The 23,327-nt window shown below is 36.5% G+C and overlaps 1 protein-coding gene across 3 annotated transcripts; it reads right to left on the bottom strand.

Annotated features, from left to right (window-relative positions):
* Positions 1–1,345: 1,345 nt before the first annotated feature.
* On the bottom strand, positions 1,346–22,773 carry hps3 (HPS3 biogenesis of lysosomal organelles complex 2 subunit 1). 3 transcript variants are annotated; one of them, XM_032572962.1, is made up of 27 exons: positions 22,646–22,773; positions 22,413–22,536; positions 21,205–21,362; positions 21,054–21,125; positions 20,208–20,301; positions 19,824–19,897; positions 19,263–19,475; positions 18,905–18,909; positions 18,195–18,253; positions 17,806–17,894; positions 16,892–17,009; positions 16,518–16,671; positions 16,358–16,440; positions 14,957–15,131; positions 14,790–14,871; positions 13,359–13,516; positions 13,082–13,183; positions 9,832–9,940; positions 8,730–8,950; positions 8,129–8,306; positions 6,533–6,766; positions 6,029–6,229; positions 4,786–4,962; positions 4,599–4,703; positions 3,881–4,087; positions 3,714–3,801; positions 1,346–2,650 (listed from the first exon to the last, which is right to left on the bottom strand). In XM_032572962.1, the coding sequence occupies exons 3-27, from the start codon at positions 21,346–21,348 to the stop codon at positions 2,523–2,525; spliced, it is 3,270 nt and encodes a 1,089-aa protein (XP_032428853.1). In that variant the 5' UTR covers positions 21,349–21,362; positions 22,413–22,536; positions 22,646–22,773; the 3' UTR covers positions 1,346–2,522. The 3 variants fall into 3 exon arrangements, with proteins under 3 accessions (XP_032428853.1, XP_032428852.1, XP_032428854.1); XM_032572961.1 differs by lacking the exon at positions 18,905–18,909 and adding an exon at positions 19,189–19,193 and having other exon boundaries at positions 2,523–2,650; XM_032572963.1 differs by lacking the exons at positions 18,905–18,909; positions 19,824–19,897; positions 20,208–20,301; ... (2 more) ...; positions 22,413–22,536; positions 22,646–22,773 and having other exon boundaries at positions 2,523–2,650; positions 18,195–18,257; positions 19,263–19,469.
* Between the last annotated feature and the right edge of the window lie 554 nt (positions 22,774–23,327).

Below are 23,327 nucleotides of genomic sequence, written 5' to 3'. Positions count from 1 at the left end.
GGAGTTGATGAGGTCTCATCAACTCAAGCTGAGGTCTATCAGGGGTTAAAGGTCACATTTTACTCCCTCTTCTCATTGATTCTGGTGACTGCCTGGTCTCTGGAAACGCAGCTACTGACTCAGCCGTGTATACGTGACTTTTTTTATTGATGCGATTAATCAATTTCTGCTTGCAGATCATTCAAATGTAACCTTTGTGACAGAAAAATACACAAACATTTAATCAAATAAAGAACATTCCTTGAATTTTGCCTGAATGTTGATGTTAGAAAATGTTAGACCAGGGGTGTCAAACTCCGGTCCTTGAGGGCTGGTGTCCTGCAACTTTTAGATGAGCCTCTGCTGCACCACACCTGAATAGAATAATTAGGTCATTAAGGCTCTGGAGAACTGATCTACACAAGGAGGAGGTAATTAAGCCATTTCATTCCACTGTTTTGTACCTGTGGCACATCTAAAAACTGCAGGGCAGCGGCCCTCGAGGACTGGAGTTTGACACCTGTGTGTTAGACTATTTAAAGCTGTAATCTCAGGTCTGGGGTGAAGTTTGCTCACTGTTGTGCTTTAAAATGATTAGTTGTTTGCTTAAAGTCATGGGAACAGAAACGAATGACTTCGGTCTGCCATCAGCAACTAAAGCCGATAAATCAATACTCCTGATTAGATTATAATAGTTTCACAAAAACAAGACGAGATAAACTGAAAATGAAACATTTAGTTTTATTTAGCAATCAGAGTAAAAGTTGACCAAAAATGAATCTTTTTTCCAATTCAAAAACTTGAGATTAACTATTTCTGTTCATCTTAATGAAAATCTAAAATTACATTAGTGATAAAATTTTCTGACATTAAACAACAAATGCAATTAAAATCACGTGAATAAGTTCGTTCATATAAGTCATGAAAAACACTCCATCTTCCTCCTGTACCAATCTGAATTTAATCTGCTATGAGCCTCAGGTTTTATTTTCGCTTTTAATTATTATTTTTTTGTACCGTGGTTTTGTTTCCTCCCCGGATCTGTCCCATATGGATCCTACTGTTAGTTGTACTAAGTGTATCAGTTAGGGAGAAATACCTAAGATATACTATCTAGAAATAATGCTAAATGTGAAATGGTCGTTGCCATTTTTAAAAAATGTTTTTATGCTAAATAAACAAAATAATAGTTAAAAAATCAAAACAATTCTACCACTTCCTGTCATCTTCTTTGTGGTTTCTGCCAGTAGTAAGATCCAGTTGCTGATGTGAAAGAAGTGTTTCCACGGCAATTTTGTAAAATACATTAACTTCAACATGATAAAGAAAAAAAAAAATCATTACCAAAAAGTTTTAAATTGAAAAACAAGTTTCTACTAAGCAAATTTATTTATGTACTTTCAATTTGCATAATTTTTTTTATTAATGGAAATACAGCTAGAGAAACCCTCCAAAAGGAGAATAATCCCCAAAAAATGTTTGTACACACAGAGCAGTATAGAAACATTTTACTAGAAAGTTGAGTGGAAGGAAAACATTAAGAGTTTGGGAAAGTTTCATAACAAACCTTGCTAAAACACAAAAGTTTATTAAAACGGGAAATAAGTTGATCAAAAATGAATCGGTCTATAATCCAGGCAGATTATAACCTGTCAGAAAGGCGTGAAGGGGCTTTCTATGTCGACGTCTAAAAATAACAGAAAGTGTTGCTGTTTTACCGCTGCAACTTTTCTTTTTTAACAGAAAAGATTTTTTGGTTTTAATGAGACATAAATGTCATTACAACAACTTTTAAAAATCTCGTTATAACGACAAAGCATTGGCATTAATATGGTTCCGTATAGATGTAATTACATAGCGTTTACATTGTTAGCCTGATTAATGCTTATCATCTAACTGCAACCATCAGAAGGACATTCCCCGTTTACCAGGCCTCAGGATGTTTCCAGTAGCTAAATGTACAAACAGAAAAACAAAATAAAAACTCTTTAAATCCAAATTTCGGCTTAATTTGCAAACCCAGTGCCTCCAACCTGGACATACATGTAGAAACAGTCTGGAGACAAAATCACAAAACATTATTATTGGGATTGTTTTACAGTAAAGAAGCCAAAATAATTCAGTTTTAACAAAAATATTCCAGGAAATCAAAGCAAACTGTTTTTTTCATAATGTAGTTTGAAAAAAAATATTTATTTTCAATAAACACCAAAGAAAAAAAAGCTAAGAAAAGAGATTTTGTTCTCACCATTTCAACAAGACATTTCATATTACAGATATTTTACTCAGACATGAACGAAGTGAAGCAGGAAGTAAAGTTTGACTGGAATCCACGATAAATGATCACCAGTCTGATTTTACAGCCATAAAACTGTTTAAAAGATTCAGATTTACATCAAGTACTTTAAAAATTCACATACTGAAACTCTTAGGAAAAAAACTAAAAATGTTGTTCTGCCTCCACAGCAGCAGGAACAAGACGTCATTTTCAGCTCCATCAAATGCTTTGCTTTGCGTTTCTGTTCTTGCTGAGTCGGCGTCTCTCAGGCCGGCAGGTGTTTCTGGCCGCACGTCAACAGGTGAGGCAGGAAGAACGACGCCGAGCCGTCGTCTGGCAGGAGCTCCAGAAACTCTGCGGGGCTCGTCTCCATGGCAACCACCACCAGCGTCTCTGTCGGCATGGAGACCAGAGTCGATAAGCATTTTGTGTCAATAAAGCAGAATATAACAGGCTCTATTAGGCTCTAATTCTTCAAAGTCGTAATATTATGAGAACAGAGTCTAATATGAACAGGATGAAGAATATTTACCAGACGAAAATCGCAAAATTACGAGAAGCGAACGAGAAAAGAAGCAAAGATTTTCCGAGATCTGACGTGAAACTCAGCAAGTCCCACAGTTGTTTGCACAAAGTCCTGCTAGTCCATAATAATTTAATGCTGATGTGTGAAAACATTAAGAATTTCTTTATTTGTAAAGCAGATACCAAGTAAAACTTCACAACATGTTCAGTTTCCTTCGTTTTGAAGCAACTTTGAGTACAAATTCTCATAAAATTATAACTTAATTGGTATATTATCGCTTCTCGTATAATTCTGACTTTATCCTTATAGCTACATTTGTGTAAAAAAGTTATTATGTTCCTAATACTTTGATGTAAGCAAATGACTGTAGGTGGGAAATGCAGATGAAACCAGATATTTACATACACTGAATAAAAACACAAAAGCATTTTTTTGTTCGTAAAGTCAGACCAAACTTTTCTTGTTTAGCTTGGTTAAAATTACCAAAATTATTTCTGTTTGCTAAATGCCAGAAAATGTGGCAAGGACGTTTTTTAGAGACTTTCCTCAAATTCAAAAGTTTACAAACATTTGTCGAGTATTTTTAAAATGTTAGACATGTTTGTTTTTCCCCTCATTGTGTTGAGAATCCAGAATTTTATTCAAATAAGAGTAGAAATACTTCATAATAAAACTACTCAAGTAAAAAGTGCCCTGTAGTAAAAAATACTACTAAGAGTACACTTCTCAAAAAGTTACTGAAGTAAACATGCTTGAGTAAATGTAACCAGTTACTACCCAAGTGAATATCACAAATTGAGCTAGTAAAATGAAGTTAAACTTTGTTTTAAGACTCAAAATAATAAAATTAGCTGCAGCTCATGTTAAACTGTTTTGATAATCAGCTGATAGATTTGCGTTTTTCTGCTACAGTTGGGAGATTTTCTCCACCTGTCAGAGCTCCGAGCAGGACGCCGTTGTCAGCGGCCGCTCTCGTCCGGTTGCACAACTCAGGAAGTAGTTTCTGCCACCAGAGAGCCTGGAAGAAAACATGAGAAAAGTCAATAAAACGATAAACAAAACAACAACAAATAAAATAAAGTAAATGAGGGACATGCCATGTGTTTGTCCTGTAGCTGGTGGTTGGCGTAGGCTATGATGGCCTGAGGACAGCGGTCCAACAACCGCTCAATGCTACTGCCATAGTGCCCCCTTCTGGTGGCACAGAGGAGGTGCAGGCTGAAGCCCCACAGCGTTTCCTCCGACAGACTCTCCAACAGAGGAGCAACGTTGCCGATGGAGAGGGACGGACCGCAGAGCAACGACTGCAGGACAGAGCAGCAGGGACAGTTACATCAGTCTGACCTCTTGACCACATCCAGACAGTTACGGGAGGGGAGAAAGGCCACAAAACAAAATAAAAAATGTACTCTGACTTCTGATTTTAAAGCTAGACTTCTGAGGAAACAAATGTCAAAATCTGGGGAAACAAATTGCAAAATTTGGATGAAAAAAAGTCAAAATTCGATGGAAAGAAAGTCAGAATTTGTAGAAAAACAGGGTATTCTGAGGAAACAAGTGGGAAAAATGTCAGAATTCATAAACTAAAGTCAGAATTTGTCAATAAAAGTCAAAATTTGTACAATAAAGTATGATTAAAATAAAGTGTTTTTTTCCTGATAAAAAAATTCTGAAATCTAAAAAAACTCAAGATTCTGAGAAAAAAAGCTGAATTTTGAGTTCAAAATCAAAATTCTGAGTTTAAAATCTGATTTCTGAGAAAGTCCATTTTAGTGGCTCCACTCCTCTTTTTTATCCATCCTTCTATCTCCACACCTGCAGTTTGTGCAGCGCCTCCTGGTGTTGGTAGCTGGAAGTCTGAGCTGGGTTCAGGACGGTGAGCCATGGGTAGAGGGCGCCATAATGAGAGCAGCAGCTGATCTGAAAGCAAAACACAGAGCAGGACTGAAGTCAAACCGCCAGAGGAAAAGCTCTCAGATACAGACGGCGGCGTAACCGTTACCAGGTCATCCGCACTTTTCAGCGACTTGTGTTTTGTTGGGGATTCGCCGGCCGTCAGTCGGTCGATGTAAACCGAAGCGAGTCGGAACACAAGCTCCTGAATGACGGCATCCTGGGAGGACGCCATGAGCATCGCCTCCCAAAAGTCCACCTGCAGGCTGCTCTCACATCCCAGCTCCTGCAAACAAAACAACATCAGGACCTACAGAACATCTGGTTCCGTAGCGTTCAGACAGATCAGTGTACGGTTCCCCTAGAGGACATGGGGGGTATTGTTCTGATAGGTTACCTCACAAAAAGAAATTAATTCCTTCATAATAATGTATTTACTAGTGCGGCATGTTGAATATCAAAAGTTTTTGGCAACAATATAAAGTTTTTCCATGATTGTTAATATCTCATTTGTGAGAATTCTTTTTGAAGGCAAAGCAGCTCAAACACGGACTTTCCATCAATATTGGAAGAGACAAAAATGGCAGAAACAGAAAAAGATGGAGAAAGAAAACAAACAAAAAGGAACAGAGAAAGAAAGAATGAAAAAGGTAAAAAAAAAACACAAAGAAGAAAAACAATAGTAGTAAACAAAACAGAACAAAAAGCCAATGAAAAGAAAAATAACTGCAAAAGAAAGAAAGAATGAAAGAAACCAAAAGAAAAAACAAAGGAAGAGACAAACAAAAAGGAAAAAAGAAGCAAAAATAAAAACAAAGAAAAAAAGAACTTGAAAAAGAAACAAACAATGAAACAGAATAAAAGAAGAAAAAGAAAATAATAAAATAGAAAAAACTAACAAAAGAAAGAGTGCAGTAAACAGAGAGAAAGAAAAAAACAAATAAAAAATAAATAGACAAAAGAAATCAAAGAAAGAAACAGGCACATGAAAAGAAGCAAATAAAGAAAAGTATTTGGACTATTTTTTTATTATTTTCACGTGACAATAACATCATCTGGCCGTTTTGTTTGCGTCTTTTTCGTGGTTTCAGTCTGAACGGTTAACAAACGGCTGTTTTCATGTGAAGTCTCATCTCCACTGAACAAAAACAAATAGATCAAATTTTAACCAGTTTTCTGCACCAAAGAGTAAAGAATATAAAAACACTATTTACTTTAAATTGTATTTTTTTTTATCACTGACTGTATGGAAAATAGATGAGGATGTATCTAAAAATTTTATTAGCTGGGGAACAGAAAAGAAAAACAAATCCCCTCCGTGTCCACCAGGGGGCTCTGCAGCAGCGACGGACCTTAAAGACGTGATCGGCCGGCTCCAGCTGCACCTTGTTGTTCTCGTGTAAAGCCACCATGGCCGCCACCAGGAGTCCAGGCTGGGAATCAGCCAGCTGGCCGGCCAACGCCGTCGGACGCACCTGAGGGTGTTTCCCTCCTCCTCCTGCTGCGTGTAGCAGCAACCTCGGCTCCTCGATGAACCCGTACACCAGCAGCATCTGAATGCACAACACAGAGTTCAACCCACATATTGATGCAAGAAAACATGCAACACACCTATTTGAAAATGTGTAATTATTATTTTCTATATCCGGTTGAAACCTGAGATCTACAAACTTTTCCCCTCATGTCTGAAGTTACATCAGATCAAAAGTCTAAAACAACTAAAGGTTCTTGCTATGTTTTCTGACATAAAAAAAAAGAAATAAATTTGGTAATTCAAAACAACTTAAAAAAAGAAACGTTTGGTCTGATTCAACTCCAAACAGTGAGAAAAAACATGTGTATGAAGTATGACACACCTCAGCGTGTCGCTCCATCAGCTCCGTGTACTGCGCCATGTTGCCCAGGCGCAGCATCATGGTCGCCATGGTGATTGTCAGAGGCACCGACACGCCAGCCGTTTCCTCCAGACGTTGTAAAATCTGCAGCGTTGCAGCCGGGTCGACGTTCATCATGCACGGGCTGGCGCACGCGCTGACCAGCATCGAGGGCTCTGATTGGCTGAAAATTCTAGTGACCTCATCTGCGTCTTCCTGATTTGACACAAAGACAGAAAAACTCAGTTTTAGATTTTTTGTTTGTTTAACTTCATCCTTGTATGAGCTTAAAGGTGACCAATTATGCTTCTTGAACTGGTTAGGATCGGTCTATGGGCTAAACAAAACATGTGGCACAAAATCATTCTTAGATAATGACATTTTAGTCAGTTATATCTTTGAAAAGCAGAAGTGGAGCCTCCTGCACAACCAACAAGAATGCAGTAAGTGATTTCTGGATGGTAAGTCAACAGCAAAATTCTTGTGTTATCCAGCAGCCATTGTACAGAGCATATAGTGGTAAAACCAGCTGACCAAACGGGCTAAAACTGTTTCCCTTACTTATTACAATTATTACTAAACTATCTCAGAACGTGTTCATTATTAATTCCACAGGCCATCATCATCATTCTTGTGTTACTCCAGAGTTTTTCTGACTTCCTGTTAGCTTAGTGCTAGCTTCCTCCTCACACACACCTGCCTTCCTGCCTGCATGAAACTTTTTCTTTATGAACATTTTCACTCCTTCTTACCAGGCAGCAGCAGCTAATCTGAACTCTTCCTCAATCTGTCCCTGGTCACGTCTTTCTCATCATCATCCTCCGACGACTATAAAGCCCCTGAATCGCTAATTCCCTCTCCTTGTCCGTTACTGAATCCCTTCCAACGGTCAAAGTTAGTGTGGTAATTAGCATATTGGTTAGTTTGACACATTTTTCTGAATGGGCTAATGCGCTTTTTATCTTTTGTCGTAGTTTTTCCGACCTGCCTCGTCTCGTATCCGATCATTTTTCTCGGACTCCGGTTAGCAGCTAACCGTTAGCTGAAATGGCGCCATTTATAAACCTAGAGGGGAGGGGCGGGCCAAGGAGGACTGAGGGATTTCATTGGATCTGCCCAATGTTTGTCACTAAAATCAACCAATGGGCTGTCACGGTCGATAAAAATGAGATTTAATATAATTTTTTGTTAAATGATGACAGCGTAAGGCCGCCAGATATGGATAGTAAATGCATCAGTCTGGACTCCAGACGGTCAGTCCTCCCCTGGACAGAAGTTCAAACTGAATGCAGCTTCTTTTTTTTTTTACTTTCTGTTCAAATTGTCAACCCGCCACAGCGGCTGGTGCGTTGCTCCAATTTACACACCACTTCATACTTTTACCCGCATTTGGCCAGAGGCGGGTGCTAATTTCCACCCCAGGTTGAGACCCAAATGGAAGTTCAAAATGTGAATTTTGCATAACAGATCCCCTTTAAAAGTAAAATAATTCAGCAAATTCAAAGTGAGACATGACAGACACATTAGTAGATGTAATGTTTATCATTAAAATTCAGAGAGAATTTAAGGTTTTCATACCTGACTGAGGATCTGGTCAGTTTCCTCTAACAGGTAATTCTTCAGATAAAACAGGAAACCGGGTCCGTAGGAGTGAGGACTGCCTGGGAGTGGACGGTTTCTGGACATGACCTCAGTGACTGACAGACCAGACATCCTGTAGTACGGCAAAGCCAGGTGACAATCCTTCTGACTGCCCCTACCAGGACACAAAACAAGAGCTGGGCTTTATTAACATTTTAAAATAAACTGACAAGATGGAGCGTCGTCACAAAAACAAATTTCAGGAAGAATTTACAACTGTAGCTGTGACTATCTTGGTATAGCACTTTAGCATTAGCTTCCACTAAATACTATGTTGGTGTAGCACCTTAGTGTTAGCAAAACTAATGCCATAGCGCTTTAGGAATAGCTCAGCAAAACTTGTAGCTAGTGGTGCCCACCACTGATTAACATGTAACCCAGGTTGCAAATAATGTGCAGTTTAATTGATGTGCTGATTGACAACTGATGTAATCCATCAAAATATAGAATGACAAGTTATTTTAAAAGACATGTGATAAGAGTGGAACATGAACGATTCATTTTTAATCAGCCTGAGCAGAGTTTAGAGCGCTGGTACCTGCTGAAACTGTCTCCAAGCTGGGCGGAGTTCTGTCTGAACGCCTCCTCCAGCTCCTCCCCGTATGTCTGGGCGGCCATCTTTCTGACGCCTTCGCTGGCCTGCCGCTGCTCTGACGACTCCAGCAGGGAGGAGCGGAGGAAGAGGTGGGCTTCACTGAGGAGGTGACGAAGACTCAGGCCCTGTGGGTTAGTCTCTGCGTAGCGCTGGCTGTACTCAACCTGGCACACATAAACAAGACAATCCTAAAAACTCAAAATGACCCCAACAAATAAATATCTGTGCAGTTATTAAAGTTTCTTCTGAGAGAACAGCTGATTCTCAGGACATGCCATTATATGTGTAAATATTTATTCATTTTAGGGCTGCGCAGTAAATCAATAATATATATTGTGATAGATACCCACTGCATTCTGGGGGATGTAGGCAGAGGAAAGGCTTTAGCTGCTCAAACTCTCATGGCTAGCTAAGCTAGGTTGGTGGAAACACTCCCACTTTGGTTACCTAGCAACAACTTGGTGAGTAAGTTTTGGTTACTTAGCAACAACTTGGTGAGTAAGTTTTGGTTACCTAGCAACAACTTGGTGAGTAAGTTTTGGTTACCTAGCAACAACTTGGCGAGTAAGTTTTGGTTACCTAGCAACAACTTGGCGAGTAAGTTTTGGTTACCTAGCAACAACTTGGCGAGTACTTGCGCAGGAGCAGTTTAAAGTTTCTCCACTGTGCCTCATAAGTCTTTAAAAATAAAAACAATGGCATGGAGTGAAAACTGTGGATAAAACAGGAAAGGTCATGCCAACAGTTTGGTAACATTTTAGATATTTAAAACAAACAACTAGTCAATAATTATTGATTGATATGTGATGCGTTTTCTGCCATATTGTCCAGTGCTAATTCATTCATTTAGTTTAAACAACAAAAAGTGAAAACAGCAGAAAAATAATAATAAGACAAATTGAAATGAATTTTTACACAATTTGTTCGAAAAGGAGCTTAACCTTATATTATGATATATAGAAACTCTTCTGTTTTTTAAAATTATTATAATACTGTGAAGTCTAATCATATTTATGATGGTTATTTTAGAGAGTTTTGTTGTTACCATCTCCTGATGGAGCGTGATGGGAGGTACGGTGTCGACAACATACAGATTCCACCCGTGTCCAACAGGACTGGTTTCTTTGGGGGGTGAGATGGCCCACCTCCTGCTCCTGAGGTCAAAAACAGGAAACAAAGGTCAGAAACACAGAACACCATGAAAATCTGGGAAATCCTCCGCTGGTTCCATCTAATCCCAAACATTTCCAAAGAAGTGTTTCATCTCCGAATATATCCACTTGGAAACTCTCTGCAAGCTGTTTAGTGTTAATTTAAATAAAAACAAAGTATTACAACTGAAGGGAAAAGCAGAATCATTTCTTTAGTTCGTAAAACGATGCATATTAGATAACCAAGTCTTATGGATCTGGGCCATGCAAACTCTGAAACGGACCCTTTTTTTAATTAAACAAAACATCAGAAAAAAAGAAATAATCTGCGTTGCAATTGAACAATTTGAATCGTTTCCACTTTGGAAACAGAGGGAGAAAAATGTCCAAATAAGTTTGGAAAAAACTCCGTTAAAATTTCCCAAAAACATCACAACACACACCACTGTATTATCCAAAAATGAATAGAAATAAATGGCTTTCACTTTCCTGTACACCTAGCAGTAAAACAAACTAAAATTATCTGTGCATGCAGAAGAAATAAACACCACAGACATAATTAATGTAGAAATAACATGGCAAACTTCATCTTCAGGTTATGTAAAGTGATAATTCTGTTGAATCAAACAAAATAATAATAATAATAATTTGAGTTTGCCAGATGTAAGCAGGCAGGCAGTTTTTCCTTTTAGCTACGCTGTTCCTATATATGGTAAAAATGAAATTAAATATTTAGCAGTCTTAAATGGATTTATTGTTTTACTATTAGTCCCTTCTCTGACTGGTTTGATGCATTAACTGGTTATAATTTATACTAAAATGATAAAAGTAAATGATTAATAACTTAAGCTGAAGAGAAACATTTTCAGTGTTTCACAACCTCTTAAAAAAATAAAGGAAAAAACTACTTCTCAAAATAAATTTTCCATTTCCATAAAACCTTTGTGCAAAATTGCCAAAACTTGCTCAATTTCAGCTTTTTAAAAAAAAACAACAAACGTATATATTGTTTTAAGAGTACAAATCCCATTGTGAAAATGAAAGTTTTCATTAAACATCTCGTTTTATATGAGACATGCATGAAAAACTAAAACGAGAAGAGAGTGTTCACTGTTATTGTGATCACTACTACTGCAATCACAACCAACACTTTCAGCAAGAATCTCTCTGAATCCATGCAATTAAAATCAACAGGAGAGCAACAGAGCAGTTAGTCTACAGTTAGTCAGCATGTTAAAATGATGTAGCAGAGCATCTGTTCTATAGAGGATCTGTGAATTGATCCAAAAACTGCATTTGGTCTGATATGTGAAGCAGGGGTGTCCAAACTTTTTATCACCTGGGTTAAAATCAAGTCAAACGTTTTCATGGTGCAAGAAAGTAAAAAAAAAAACTGGCAATTTATACGTTTGATCTTAGTTTTTTTGTTTTATTTGTTTTTATCCAAAACTTAAAAAGGATTTTTCATGATTCTTGTATCATAATAAAGGCATCTAGTTTTCAAATTGTTTTGAACTCAACTGAACAAATTTATTCTCAGTTATAAACAGGATTTGGGTCACTTTCTTTCAAAACACTTATAATATTTAAAGGACTTTAATAACTTAAATAAAGCTTGATGCAGGAAAGTCTCTGGATTAACGAGGCTCTGGTTATTATAAAAGCTTGGTTGTAAAAAGATGAATACTTTCTGTTGTTCTTAACATTTTCCATTGTAAAAAAAATGGTGGTATTATAAATGTAACCCTGATTACAAATAAAAAAATCTCCATCTGCAACAAGCTGCGCTGGATGGGCCACAAACTCTGTCCAGAGGCCACAAACGGCCCCCGTGCCTCACATTGGACACCCCCAGTTAAAAAAGCCCCATGAAGGTTGCTGTCTGATTTATTGTTTATTTTTGTAATTTTTGAAAAATATAGCAGTCTTAAATGGATTTATATAGATATATTTTATCTATATAAATATATATAGATATATTTTAATATTTTAAAATAAAATATATTAACATTAGGAAATTAAAATAACCTCTTTTTTTTTAATTATTGGGAAATTAAAGGACCTATAAAAACTCTGGTTAAATTAGTAAAAAAAAACAAAAAAACAACAGAAGTCTTATTTTATTTCACACTTTGACGTTATGACATTATTAGTTTGCTCACACTGGGCGCGGTTAGGCGAGTTAACAGCAGCTAAGCTAGGTTTAATCTCTAAATGGGTCTGGTTGTCTCTTTCAGGCCAAGTTGCAGCATCGCACACAAATGTAAACGTATATTTAAACTTTAATAATTAATGCACATGGAAACTGGACCAATAAAGACCAGAAGCAAAGATTTTTATATGTATATTAAATCTCAAAGAAAAAAATTGATTTTTCCAAAGTAAATCTTGTGATCGTCGGAACATGAATGTTGTCACTTAGAAAATAGGATAAGTAGCTGCTTTTCCATTAATCACAGAATTGTGCAAATTGAAATTACAAAAATAAATTCGCTTAATGAAAACAAGACTTTAGAAAAAAACTCACATTTTTTGATAAAGTTTTTGCGTCTCGGCTTGACGTGGTTTATTGTCCGTATCAACTTTAGTTTATTTCACAAAACTGCAATGAAAACGTTTTTTTCGTATCACAGGAGTCACATGATCAACAACGGGATGTTACTACTGGAAGAAACGACAAAGACGACAGGAAGTAGAAGGAAGTTGGTTTTTTTTGTAGACAATGTACAGTTTTCAGACAGCATCGTATCATTCATAAAAAGTTGTCATTTGAAAGCGTTGAATCGATATTAAATGAGTTATCTTGTGAACAAACTCATTCACAAGTGGTTTTAATTAAATGTCTTATGAATTCGCAAAATTGCGTTTTTTTGACATTAGCATAATATCAACAAAGATTTGTGCACATGGAAACGCAGCTACTGTCTCAACACCACCAGAAAACAAACCCTGTAATCAAGAGAAAACAGAAATGGCCGTTCACCAGTTTCTCTTAAAAACAAACTGATTACTTTAAAAACGACAACCGGTGTAAAGATGAGATTTTGCGTGTTTTTCCAAAGCAGCTTGACCTGAAAATGACAACCAACTCTCCGGTGGGTCGGGTTTGGGGGGGCTGGATGGTTGGGTTGGGGTTTGTCTTACAGGAAGGGGCGTGACAGGAGGTTCTCCAGAGCTGGTGTGGTTGATGGATCGATTCCCACAGCAAGGAAAATACCAGTCAGCATGTTGTGCTCTTTCAAATCGCTAAAATCACAACACATACGTACAATAAAAAGATTTACAAATGCCTGTGGGGACTACTACTGTTAAAAACCTTGTGTAACAATTTAATGAGATATTTGATTTTAAAAATTGAATATACTAAATGATAGCAAACACAGATGTGTGTCGGTTTGGATGCAGCATGCGTGAAACCTACAGGCCCCGGCGCTGTGTGTGGCGTTCTGTTTCCTCTGGTGCTTCTGTGTCAGCAGTGGAGAGGAGGACAACATGGCGGCCAAAGACACACAGTGACCGCAGACCAATAAATAACTGCATTCTGAGCGCACACACCTCCAGGCTGCACGGTGGACAAGCCTGTAAAACACAAACATGAGTTCCTCTCACAGATGCTCACAATGTGCTCCAGAAGATATTAAGATCACAAAACAGACATTTAAGTAGGGGAGGGCACACATCTGTTAATCTGCTGGTAGTTGTGCTAATTTTTCACTTAGCACTTATGCTAACATAAAAACAGTTTTGCGCACTTTGCTTACCCTTTTCTTTTTAAACTTTAAAGCATGAATTTACTTGTTCAACAATCAAATTAAAGTTAGCAATTTAGCATTAGCTTCCACTAAATACCTTGTTGATGTACAGTATCATTTTAGCATTAGCATAATGTTTATGATTAGTGGCTTAAAGTTAGCACAACTAACCTTTTAGTTAGCGGAACACAACGGTAAATTTAAGTTAAAAAATGGATTCACATGGAGAACAACCCGGTATTGTTTAAAATAAAGTTTGACTTCTGTGTATGACATCATGTAATTTGAATAGAAGTTAGCGCTTTAGCATTAGCTTTTGCTAAATACTGTATTGGTGAATTGCTTTAGTGCTAGCAGAACTAAGCTCTTAGTTAGCAGTGCTTAGTATTGCATTTACATAAGGGAGTTGAACAACATGAACAACTAGAGGGTGTTAAATGAGATACAAATGGATAAATATCATGAGAAAATGTCACCAACATGCCGATAACTTGCAAAGAGAAGTCTTTAAAATTACAATAAATTAAAGGATAAGGATTGAACTATGAGGAATCCCACAGGTTAAAAAAACATTTACAGAAGAGTGAATATTTTACAGAAAACCTTCAAGTAAAAATGCCAAACACAAAACCAGAAATACTAGCAGATGTCTGCAGTAAGCCTATAAAGTAAAATACTGAAAAAATGTAAAGACTGCACTAGTACTGTCACAAAAACTGACGCAAATTCACAAATGCTTGGGTTTGAAACCAGATTTATACATACATCTACATGAGTCAGAAAACTAGCCTATCAGAAGCCTGAAGACCTGTGACATCACAATCTTTGCTTTCATGAATTGTTTAAACAGATAAGCAGACTAATGTTTATCAAAATGTGGGGAAAAAAAGAAACATTTTTTTTACATTTTGTTTAGCAGACAAAAAAACATTTTAGCTATCCGAATGAACGTAAACAGTAAAGTTTTAGTCCAATTTAATGTCAGAAAGTTTTTACAAAGCATGTAAACATTTGGTGTAAAATTTCAAAGAGACCAAAACAACCAAAATTGTATAATCATCATTTATTGTCCTAAATAAAGTAAATAAATGGAGTGAAACCTTCATGGTGGTGTCAATGTAGGGGTCTTCAACCCTGGCTGCTAGTGCGGCACAACGCACCGTAAACGACTGCAGCGCATTCCTGCAAATCAAAACAACCATAAAATAATGGTGAAATAAATAAAATGTTTATATTTCATGTTGAAAATTCAGGGCTTGAAAAGCACCTGGTTATAACGTGCAACAGGTGATCTGTGAGCACCGCCTGCAGCGCTTTCTCTGGATACTGATAGGTGGAGAGGAGTTCAACCCCGCCCCTCAGGCTGTAGAGGTATCCCGCCGTGGGAAGAGAGAAGAAGCAGAACATGCAGGCCGGTTCGTCCACAGACGCCGACTGCTTACCTGGAGACACACAAATTATTTTAAAATTAATCAGTTTTCAAAAGCCTCCGTGACAAATTCTATGCAGTTCTTTTTTTTAAATTAATTTTTTAAATTGGTGTTTAAAAATTTTGATTCTGTGACAATACTGAGATTTCCCACACTCCTTGAAGTGTAAAGCATAAAGGTGGTGAAATTCTGTTAAGCTAGCGCTACAAGTCTGCAGTAGTTGTGACGTCAGGTGACAGATGGGAGCTGAATTATTGAGGATTTAAATCCGTTTCCATGACAACAGCTTTCCTTATCAGGTCTTTGTATTTCTATCGGCTCCAGGTTTTCACATCAGTGCAATTTGTGCCGTTGCTGCCGCGCACATAATAAGAAACAAGCAAACATTTTATATCAGAGTTTGCACAGAAGGTTCTGGTGCCGCTAAGGGCAAAAGCTAACCGGTTCTGATCAGGTTCATGGACTTTGGGTATTGGGAAATTTCCAACCAGCAGAAAAAAACAAGAAATAAAAATTAAAACAAAAATCTGAACAAAAGTGAGAAAAATGAAAATGAAACAGAGAATCCTCTGAGAGTTTAAATTAATAATCATATTTGTTAATGACCCGCTGTGTTAACCTTCACCCCCAGAAAATACAAAGAAAAAACGGCAGGCGGGCGTTCCGCTGGAGGTTAAAGGGTTAACCTTTGAGTGAGTTTTAATTAAATGGCTCAAATTCAAAATATTTAAAGGTACTAATGCTTGAATATTAATTAGGTGTGCACCGATTGAAGTTTTCTGGCTGATCGCAGATTACCGACCTGCTAATTTCCGATTCTTTTTGTTTGAAATGTCTCCAATATAGCAAGAAAGAAAATCTGGAACAACAATTCAGAAAAAATGGTAAAACAGCCGAAACCCTGAGTTCCTTTAAATCTAGACTAAAAACTAAAAATGCTGAAATGTGCCATACAAATAAAATTTGAAAAGTGGTGACTATTAACTGCAAACACACAGACATGACCTGGTGGGCGGGGCTATCAGTCAAACCTCTCCAACAGGAGAGCAGAAGAGGACAGCGGTTGATTTTTTTGACCTTAGCTGAGGTAGATAAGACCGGCTTCACATCTAAGCATCAGCTGATCACTGATCTCTCAAAATTAATGAATTCAGCACACCCCTAATTTGAATGCTTATATTAAATCCCTGATTAAGCTGAGCAGGACGATTTGGGGCTGTCATGGCGCTGGTACTTACTGGTGGACATGGGGTGGAGCTGCAGCGAGTGGAGCTGAATCTCCTCCACACTGCAGCCTTGAAAGAACTCTGGAGTAAAACGCCTGCAGAAGAAAAAAGTCCAGGTCACTATCCTGAAACATCATCACAATGCTATGTTGTTCAAACAACAGAAAAGCACCTGAAGAGAAGGTAGGAGAGCGTGTAGCGCCTGCGGTCCTCCAGTCCGGTCTGCTCCACGCTGACAGGGACGTCGCAGGTTCTGGCTCGGTCCCCCAGCAGCTCCTGGTGCTTCGGAACCAGCAGGAAGTCGCTCTGCTCTTCTGGATAATCTTCTAAACACGCAAACACAGAACCCATCAGGGCTGGAAGAAACGGCTAAAAAACGTACCACCAAATAAGCATTTCATATCGATAGTTATCGATCAGTTGTCTTAAATATCTGCCAAACTGGCGACCTGACCATTCCTCTTTTATCCAGTTTTCTTATTCTACATTTAGACTCCAGCAGAGCATCTAGAAATGAAACGCTGTTGATGTGAGGTTTGTTTTTACCACTTTTAAAGGAATCTGAATGCTCTTCCACGCCTGTGGGCTCGGCCGTTACTTCCAGTTTCAGAACCAGAACTTCAAGCTCGGCCTGGACTGCCACATAACCTCCACACAGCGCCACCTAAAGGGGAAAGCAAACAAAGCTTTAATATTTTTCAATGTTTGCAACAATAAAGCAAAACAAACGGAGTCAAAGGAGGCAGGTAAGTATTTAGATGCTAATTTTGTACATCTTAAATTCATAGTTTAAAATAAATCAGAGCATTTAATTATAGTAAAAATCTTGAGGAGTTTTAGTCTCATGAAATTTATTAGGTAACATCCACCATAAAAATGTCTGTCACTCACTGTAAATTAAAGGATTTATTTAAAAAAGGCTTAATAATCTGTGATGGTTCTCTATTAAAGCATTTATAATTTTGTCTCTGAAAAAACTTGTAATTAAAACATTGGTAAAACACACTTAATTTTATTTTTACTATAAGACATTTCTTATGTTTATTAAAGCATGATTAACATATAATAATTTAGAATCTTTAAAGCTTTTTGGGTTCAAATAATGCAGACAAATAAAATTTAATACAAATTTTAGGACCTTAAAGTTCCCAAATGCTAATCCATTATTAGACAAAATAAATAAAGAGAAAATAAATCCTCCATTTTCCCAAAAAGCATTTTTATTCTTAATCTTAGATTTAAAAATGTGGTTCCTTTTGTTTATGTATAATATATGACAATATTTTATGTAGTACCCAAACACAAAAAATATATAAATATCTATTTACTGAAATATGTAATATATATTAAAATACATATTAAAAACTGAGTAAAACTGAGCAACAATTCAAAACTATTAAACCTGGAATATAAAATTTATATTAGAAAATAGAAATCATAAAAAAAGAGAGTTAAAGTACCTGCTTAGGAGTAATTTTGGAGAGATGCAGGATGACCGAACGTTCAAAGTCCAAGACAGAAAGTTCCTGATTTTGACTAGAAGTTCGACCTGTAAGGACAACATAAAAAAAATAATAAATAAAAATAAAACAAAAAATCAGCTGAGCCACAGCAGCAAAATGGAAAAGCTGATGTTTTACTTGTTTAAAATCATTCATATTTTATTTCATTTATTTATTTCATCATTTATATTTATATATATATGTCTTAAAGAGCTCAAGCTTTAAACATGTTTGTCAATCGTTTAATTTCTTTATTCATATATGAATTTATAACGACTCTGATGAAGTAAGACGTGCTCTTTAGTGTGTTCAGGTTTTAAAATGTATGAAACAAAACGTTAAATTACCTGGACTCTGACTGCAGCTCTGCTCCGAGTTGGACCAGGAGCTCTGGAGGTTCTGCTGGGATTAACAGACTGAATATTTAAATTTATTCCAAAATAAAGTTATTCAATAAATCTGTTTGAGCCAAGGAACAAGTTAAACAGGAATCCTGAAAGACAAAAAACATCTGGCAAACATTTGACTCAAATGAACTTATGTAAGTATGGAGACATAAAACACAGGTGTAAAAACTGTGGGCCAGGGGCCATTTGTGGCCCTTAGAACTGTTCTATGGTACAAATTTGACCCTCTAGTGGGCGCTTTGTAATTTTTTAGCATGAGAATTTAAATTACAAATTTAATTCTAGCTTTTCTTTAATGGAAAGTGTGAGGCACAAAGTATTTTATTTCAATAGCCACGTTTTCTTTGGATTTTAAGTTATTGGTAAGACGTCCTAAAAACATTCAGTGAATTTTCACTCAAAAAGTCTAGAGCACATAAATTCTTCAAATAAACTCGGTTAATAGCACAACTGTTTATTGAAGAATCTTATTTTGTTGCTGGGGATAGATTAAAAGATTTTCTGCACCAAATTAACTGAAAAAAATTACCCAAAGCTGTCCGGCGCCTTTTAGTAAGAGCAAGAATTGCCACTTTGTTTCATTAAAATATTGCATGTTTAATTTATTGCTGAGCTGCAGAAAACGATTAGGTTCACTGGGAAAAAAAGAATTCTGATTTTAAAGTCAAAATTTAGAGAAAAGTTTAAATTCAGAGATTAAAGTTAGAATTCAGAGAACAGTTGGAATTCCATGAAAAAAAGTCACAAATCTGAGAAGAAATAAAAGAATTCTAAGATTAAATTCAGCATTCTGAAAAAAAGCATGATTTTCTCAATGTTTCTTTCAGTGGCTCTAATCATTTTCTGTACTGAGCAAAGTAAACAAAAAGAAAGAAAAATAATAATTTTGCGTTATATGTTGTAAAAACAGAAAGGAGTATTTTCCACGTTGGGATTCTGGCCCATGTTGCAACACATCTGGTCACCACTGACCTAACCACACCATCCAACTGTGGTCAGGATTGTTACCAGGTTCTGCTGGGTGTGTCTCCTCAAAGCGAAAAGAACCAGCGTGTTCTCGCAGCCCACCAGGAGGTCTCCAGTCACGGCGCAGCATGCCAGGGACACGGGATGCTCCGACAGCGGGATCTCAATAATCTCCATCTGCACTCCACCCCAGACAGACGCGACGCGAAGCAGGTGGCCCAATAAACGCACCCCAACACGGGACTTCTCCTCCGCCTGAACAGAAAGCAAGAACCGTCTCACCAAAACAGGCTGAGCATCTTACAGAAGCCAAAAGAGAGATGACTGTCAGCACCTGAATGCACCACATGGCATTAAACAACATATGTATCTGCTTATTTAAAGAGGTGCAATGCATGTGCTTTTGTAAATAAGGTTTTAATATGATATAATACATTTAATTTACCACTCAAAAAAAGAAGTTCAGAATTTATAATAAAGTTTTAAAATGGCAAACAGTAAGGTGTATTTTTAATAACTGGTCATTCCCCAGTTCAGTTTACACCAAAAAGGTAAAAGTTATGTTCAAATATTAACTACTTAAGGAAAACATAAGCAGCGTACCTGGTGCCGCCAGTTTGTGTAAACTCTCAGATAGGTGGCGCTGTTTTTTTCCTCTATGGTTACCAAGTAGTCTCCTGAAGGAGACAATCAGAGGCATTATGATTAATAACTCTGTCATTTGACATTTTCCTACCAACTGCTTTGCAAAAGCTCTGGGGGAGAAAAAAGAAAGATGGTTGCCTAAAGAAGGAATGGAGAGGTTCTACCCATGTCTTCAAAAAGTATTTATATACCTTCACCATCTCCATGTATTCTCACTTTAACCCCTCAAACTTAAATACATTAAAACAAAAATAAAAAGTAAGTTATCTAATCTTGCTGTTCTCTAAAGGGGTGTGCATAATTTTCTGGGGAACAATAGGGGAGAAGAGCAAGTGTCCGTACCGATGGAGCTGTGCCGGATCCTCCTCACTGTGCCCATGCTAGCAAAGCGGCATATGAGAGGGCAGCCCTCCGTTTCCAAATTGTACACCTCCACCTGGGTCCAGTTAAAACACAGATATTAACATCTTTTACAAATACTTACAGTCAGATAAAGCATCACTCTCAAGAGCAGCTAGGTAGCTAGCTAGCAATGTCGCGCTAGCTAGTTAGTTAGCTAGCATTAGCTAGCTACTTAGCTAGCATCGTCGAGCTAGCTAGCTAAGTAAACTTTATTAATCCCGCCATGGGGGAAATTTATGTATCAGAACTACGACATTATACTAGTCTGGAGTAAAGTTCAGCCAAAAAGCAAAACATTTTCACAATAATTTCAGAAATATTCCAGAAAAAATTCTGGAATATTTCTGAGCTCCAAAAGTAATATAAGATTTGCAGGAAAAACTCAGAAAGTTTGACTTCTCAAACTCAGAAAATTTTCTAGAAAAAAAACTTTTACATTTCTAAGATTAATCTAAAAGTTTTTTGGTGGAAATGTACTCCTCCAATTTTTTCCTGTCTACAATGGCCCAAATACTCAATCATACACAACAGCAAATCACTATTTACAATAAACAACTCAAAAAACATCAAATGTAAAATAACTAAAACCTATACACCGCATATAAAAAATTTTTAAATAAAGAACCTGTGATAGTGCACCTAATAAAATAATGTTTAAGGAATAACATATATTTATTCAACTATGCTTGAATGAATATATCTACAATGAACAGAATGTTTTGTCTTTTTTTCCGAACACATTGTCACAAATAAAACAGGATAAAATGAGGAATACTTTAAGCGCACCTTGCATCCTCCTGTTGTCACAACAAACAGCGCTCCGCCTCCACAGCACACCAGTCCAGGTTCCTGTTCCACCTGAGCAAAACATGTTGAAGAACTGTTGTGTTTTTGTTTGTTTTTGTTATCTAATCTGGCTCAGCATCCGTTCATTTACCTGTACAATCTGCTGTGAAGTGAAAGGATGGCAGTTGTAGACATGCACCATGTTTGCTCCTACGTAGTTTGAAGATGTAAATTTAAATACAAACTGCTGTTCTTTCCACTCTGTTTGGTTAAATGACTCTTCTGCAGACTTCATCCATTGGAATGCTGCTGGAAAATAACAATCAATAGGATTTCTTTAGTCAGAATTGAAAATCTCGTCATAGTTGCTGATCAGATTCAGAACTGCCATGGACATATTGAAGAGACTAGACAGCAAAAATGCTCTTTTAAATGTTGCAATTCTGAAATATTCATTACATTAAAAGTATCAAAACTAAGAACTGAAATATTTGCAGACGTTGAACACATCAGCATTCACTCTGATGCATTGTTTTGAGCTAAAAAAGAAAAAAAAGAAAATCAGATGGAGGTTAGGTTGTTTAGCTGCATAAATCATTTTCTGTTGGAGGTAAAACTACTACCTCAATGGAAGACCCTGCAGCACAGTTAATTTCTCTTTTGGTTACATAGAAATATTAAAGTCAGGAAAAAAAATCAATAATAATTTACCTAATATGGCAAAGCTTCTAAAATAATAAAAAACAAACAGAATTAATGTTTCACTAAACAGAAATTGTACATAAAGAAATATCTTTATAATGTACAATTATACATTGTAATGTATAATTGTACATTATAATGTATGATTATACATTGTAATGTATAATTGTACATTGTAATGTATAATTGTACATTATAATGTATAATTGTACATTATAATGTATAATTGTACATTATAATGTATAATTGTACATTGTAATGTATAATTGTACACCTCCACCTGGTATAAGGTTTTAGAACTGGACTTAATTTAGATGTAAAAATAACAATAAAGGACTAAAATGACAATCCTGTAGAGTTTTCTAAGTGGAACAAAACTGTACAACTGAAATTATATTTTCAGTTTGTATTTACGATTTTGAACGAGGAAAATGCAATGCAAAAATAGGAAGAAAACTCCAATTTCCCAAGTTATAAAAACATAATCTGTGATCTGAGCTTATATTACTTTAATAAAAAATTTAATTCTCAATATCATTTACATCATTACAGAATGAATTTAGTCCAAACTTTTCATCATTATTATTATTATTGCTAATATCGAAACTAAACGAAACCTGAAGAGTTTCTCGGCGTTAAAACTAAAATCTACTTCACCATATTGGCTGTAGAGGCTGACAGTTGAAACAAAGCAGCGGTTGTGCTGCAGGATGTCCTCTTCCCTTACTAATCGATATCACATGCTGAGATCTTGTGAGCAGCAGCAGCAGCAGTTCTGGTTCTTTAAAATAAATCCAAACAATTAGTTACATCACCACTTTCGTCCCATTCCGGTTTTAAATAATGTTTTATGTACAATAAAAGTCATAGTAGCAAACTAAAGTACTTACATTACTGTTACGACCTCCGCATTTTCTCTCTTCCTCATTGAGCGACTGCTGCAGTTTATTGATTACATGCGAAACAGGAAGAGAGTTGTCCATAACAACGAAGACCCCGCCCTCTCTTGATTCTGATTGGCTCTTCAGGCTGATAGTTTCCTTTGATTGGTTACACAACGAGCATGTGATCAGTGTCGAAAGTTTTTTAACTATTTAACGACCAAAGTAAGTTTTGTGTTGTTTGGTTGTTTATTAAAATATGTCATTTGTATATTTAGAATGTCTTCGTCTTTCAGTTTTTCTCTAAACAATCTTCAGCTTGCTTTGCTTTTCGTATTTGCCGTTATTGTTCCGATGTAAACGGTATATTGTTACTAGAAGTAGCCAACTTTCCCCTGTTCTAATGTACATTAATTGCATAACCTACTGTAAGAATTCACTTCAAAACTTTGATGTTGAAAAACATTTGATTTGTTTTTGCCTGATTTGCTTATTTTCTAATTATCACTCTGCAATATCTTTAGTTTAGTCTTTAAAAGTTTTGTGTCTGATTACGTCATTTAAAAATTATATTATACTGACTCAACAGTTATTCATTGTACTTCGCCATTTTTACCTAATACTCACCAACTTTTACCTGAGTACAGGCATGTTGGATTTTTTTTTATGTTTGTTTTATTTTATACAATCA

The sequence above is a fragment of the Xiphophorus hellerii genome, chromosome 9, assembly GCF_003331165.1.
Source record: "Xiphophorus hellerii strain 12219 chromosome 9, Xiphophorus_hellerii-4.1, whole genome shotgun sequence".
Lineage (NCBI taxonomy): Eukaryota > Metazoa > Chordata > Actinopteri > Cyprinodontiformes > Poeciliidae > Xiphophorus > Xiphophorus hellerii.
The sequence above is the reverse complement of the archived record's forward strand: the minus strand, read 5'-3'. Positions and strand labels throughout refer to the sequence as shown.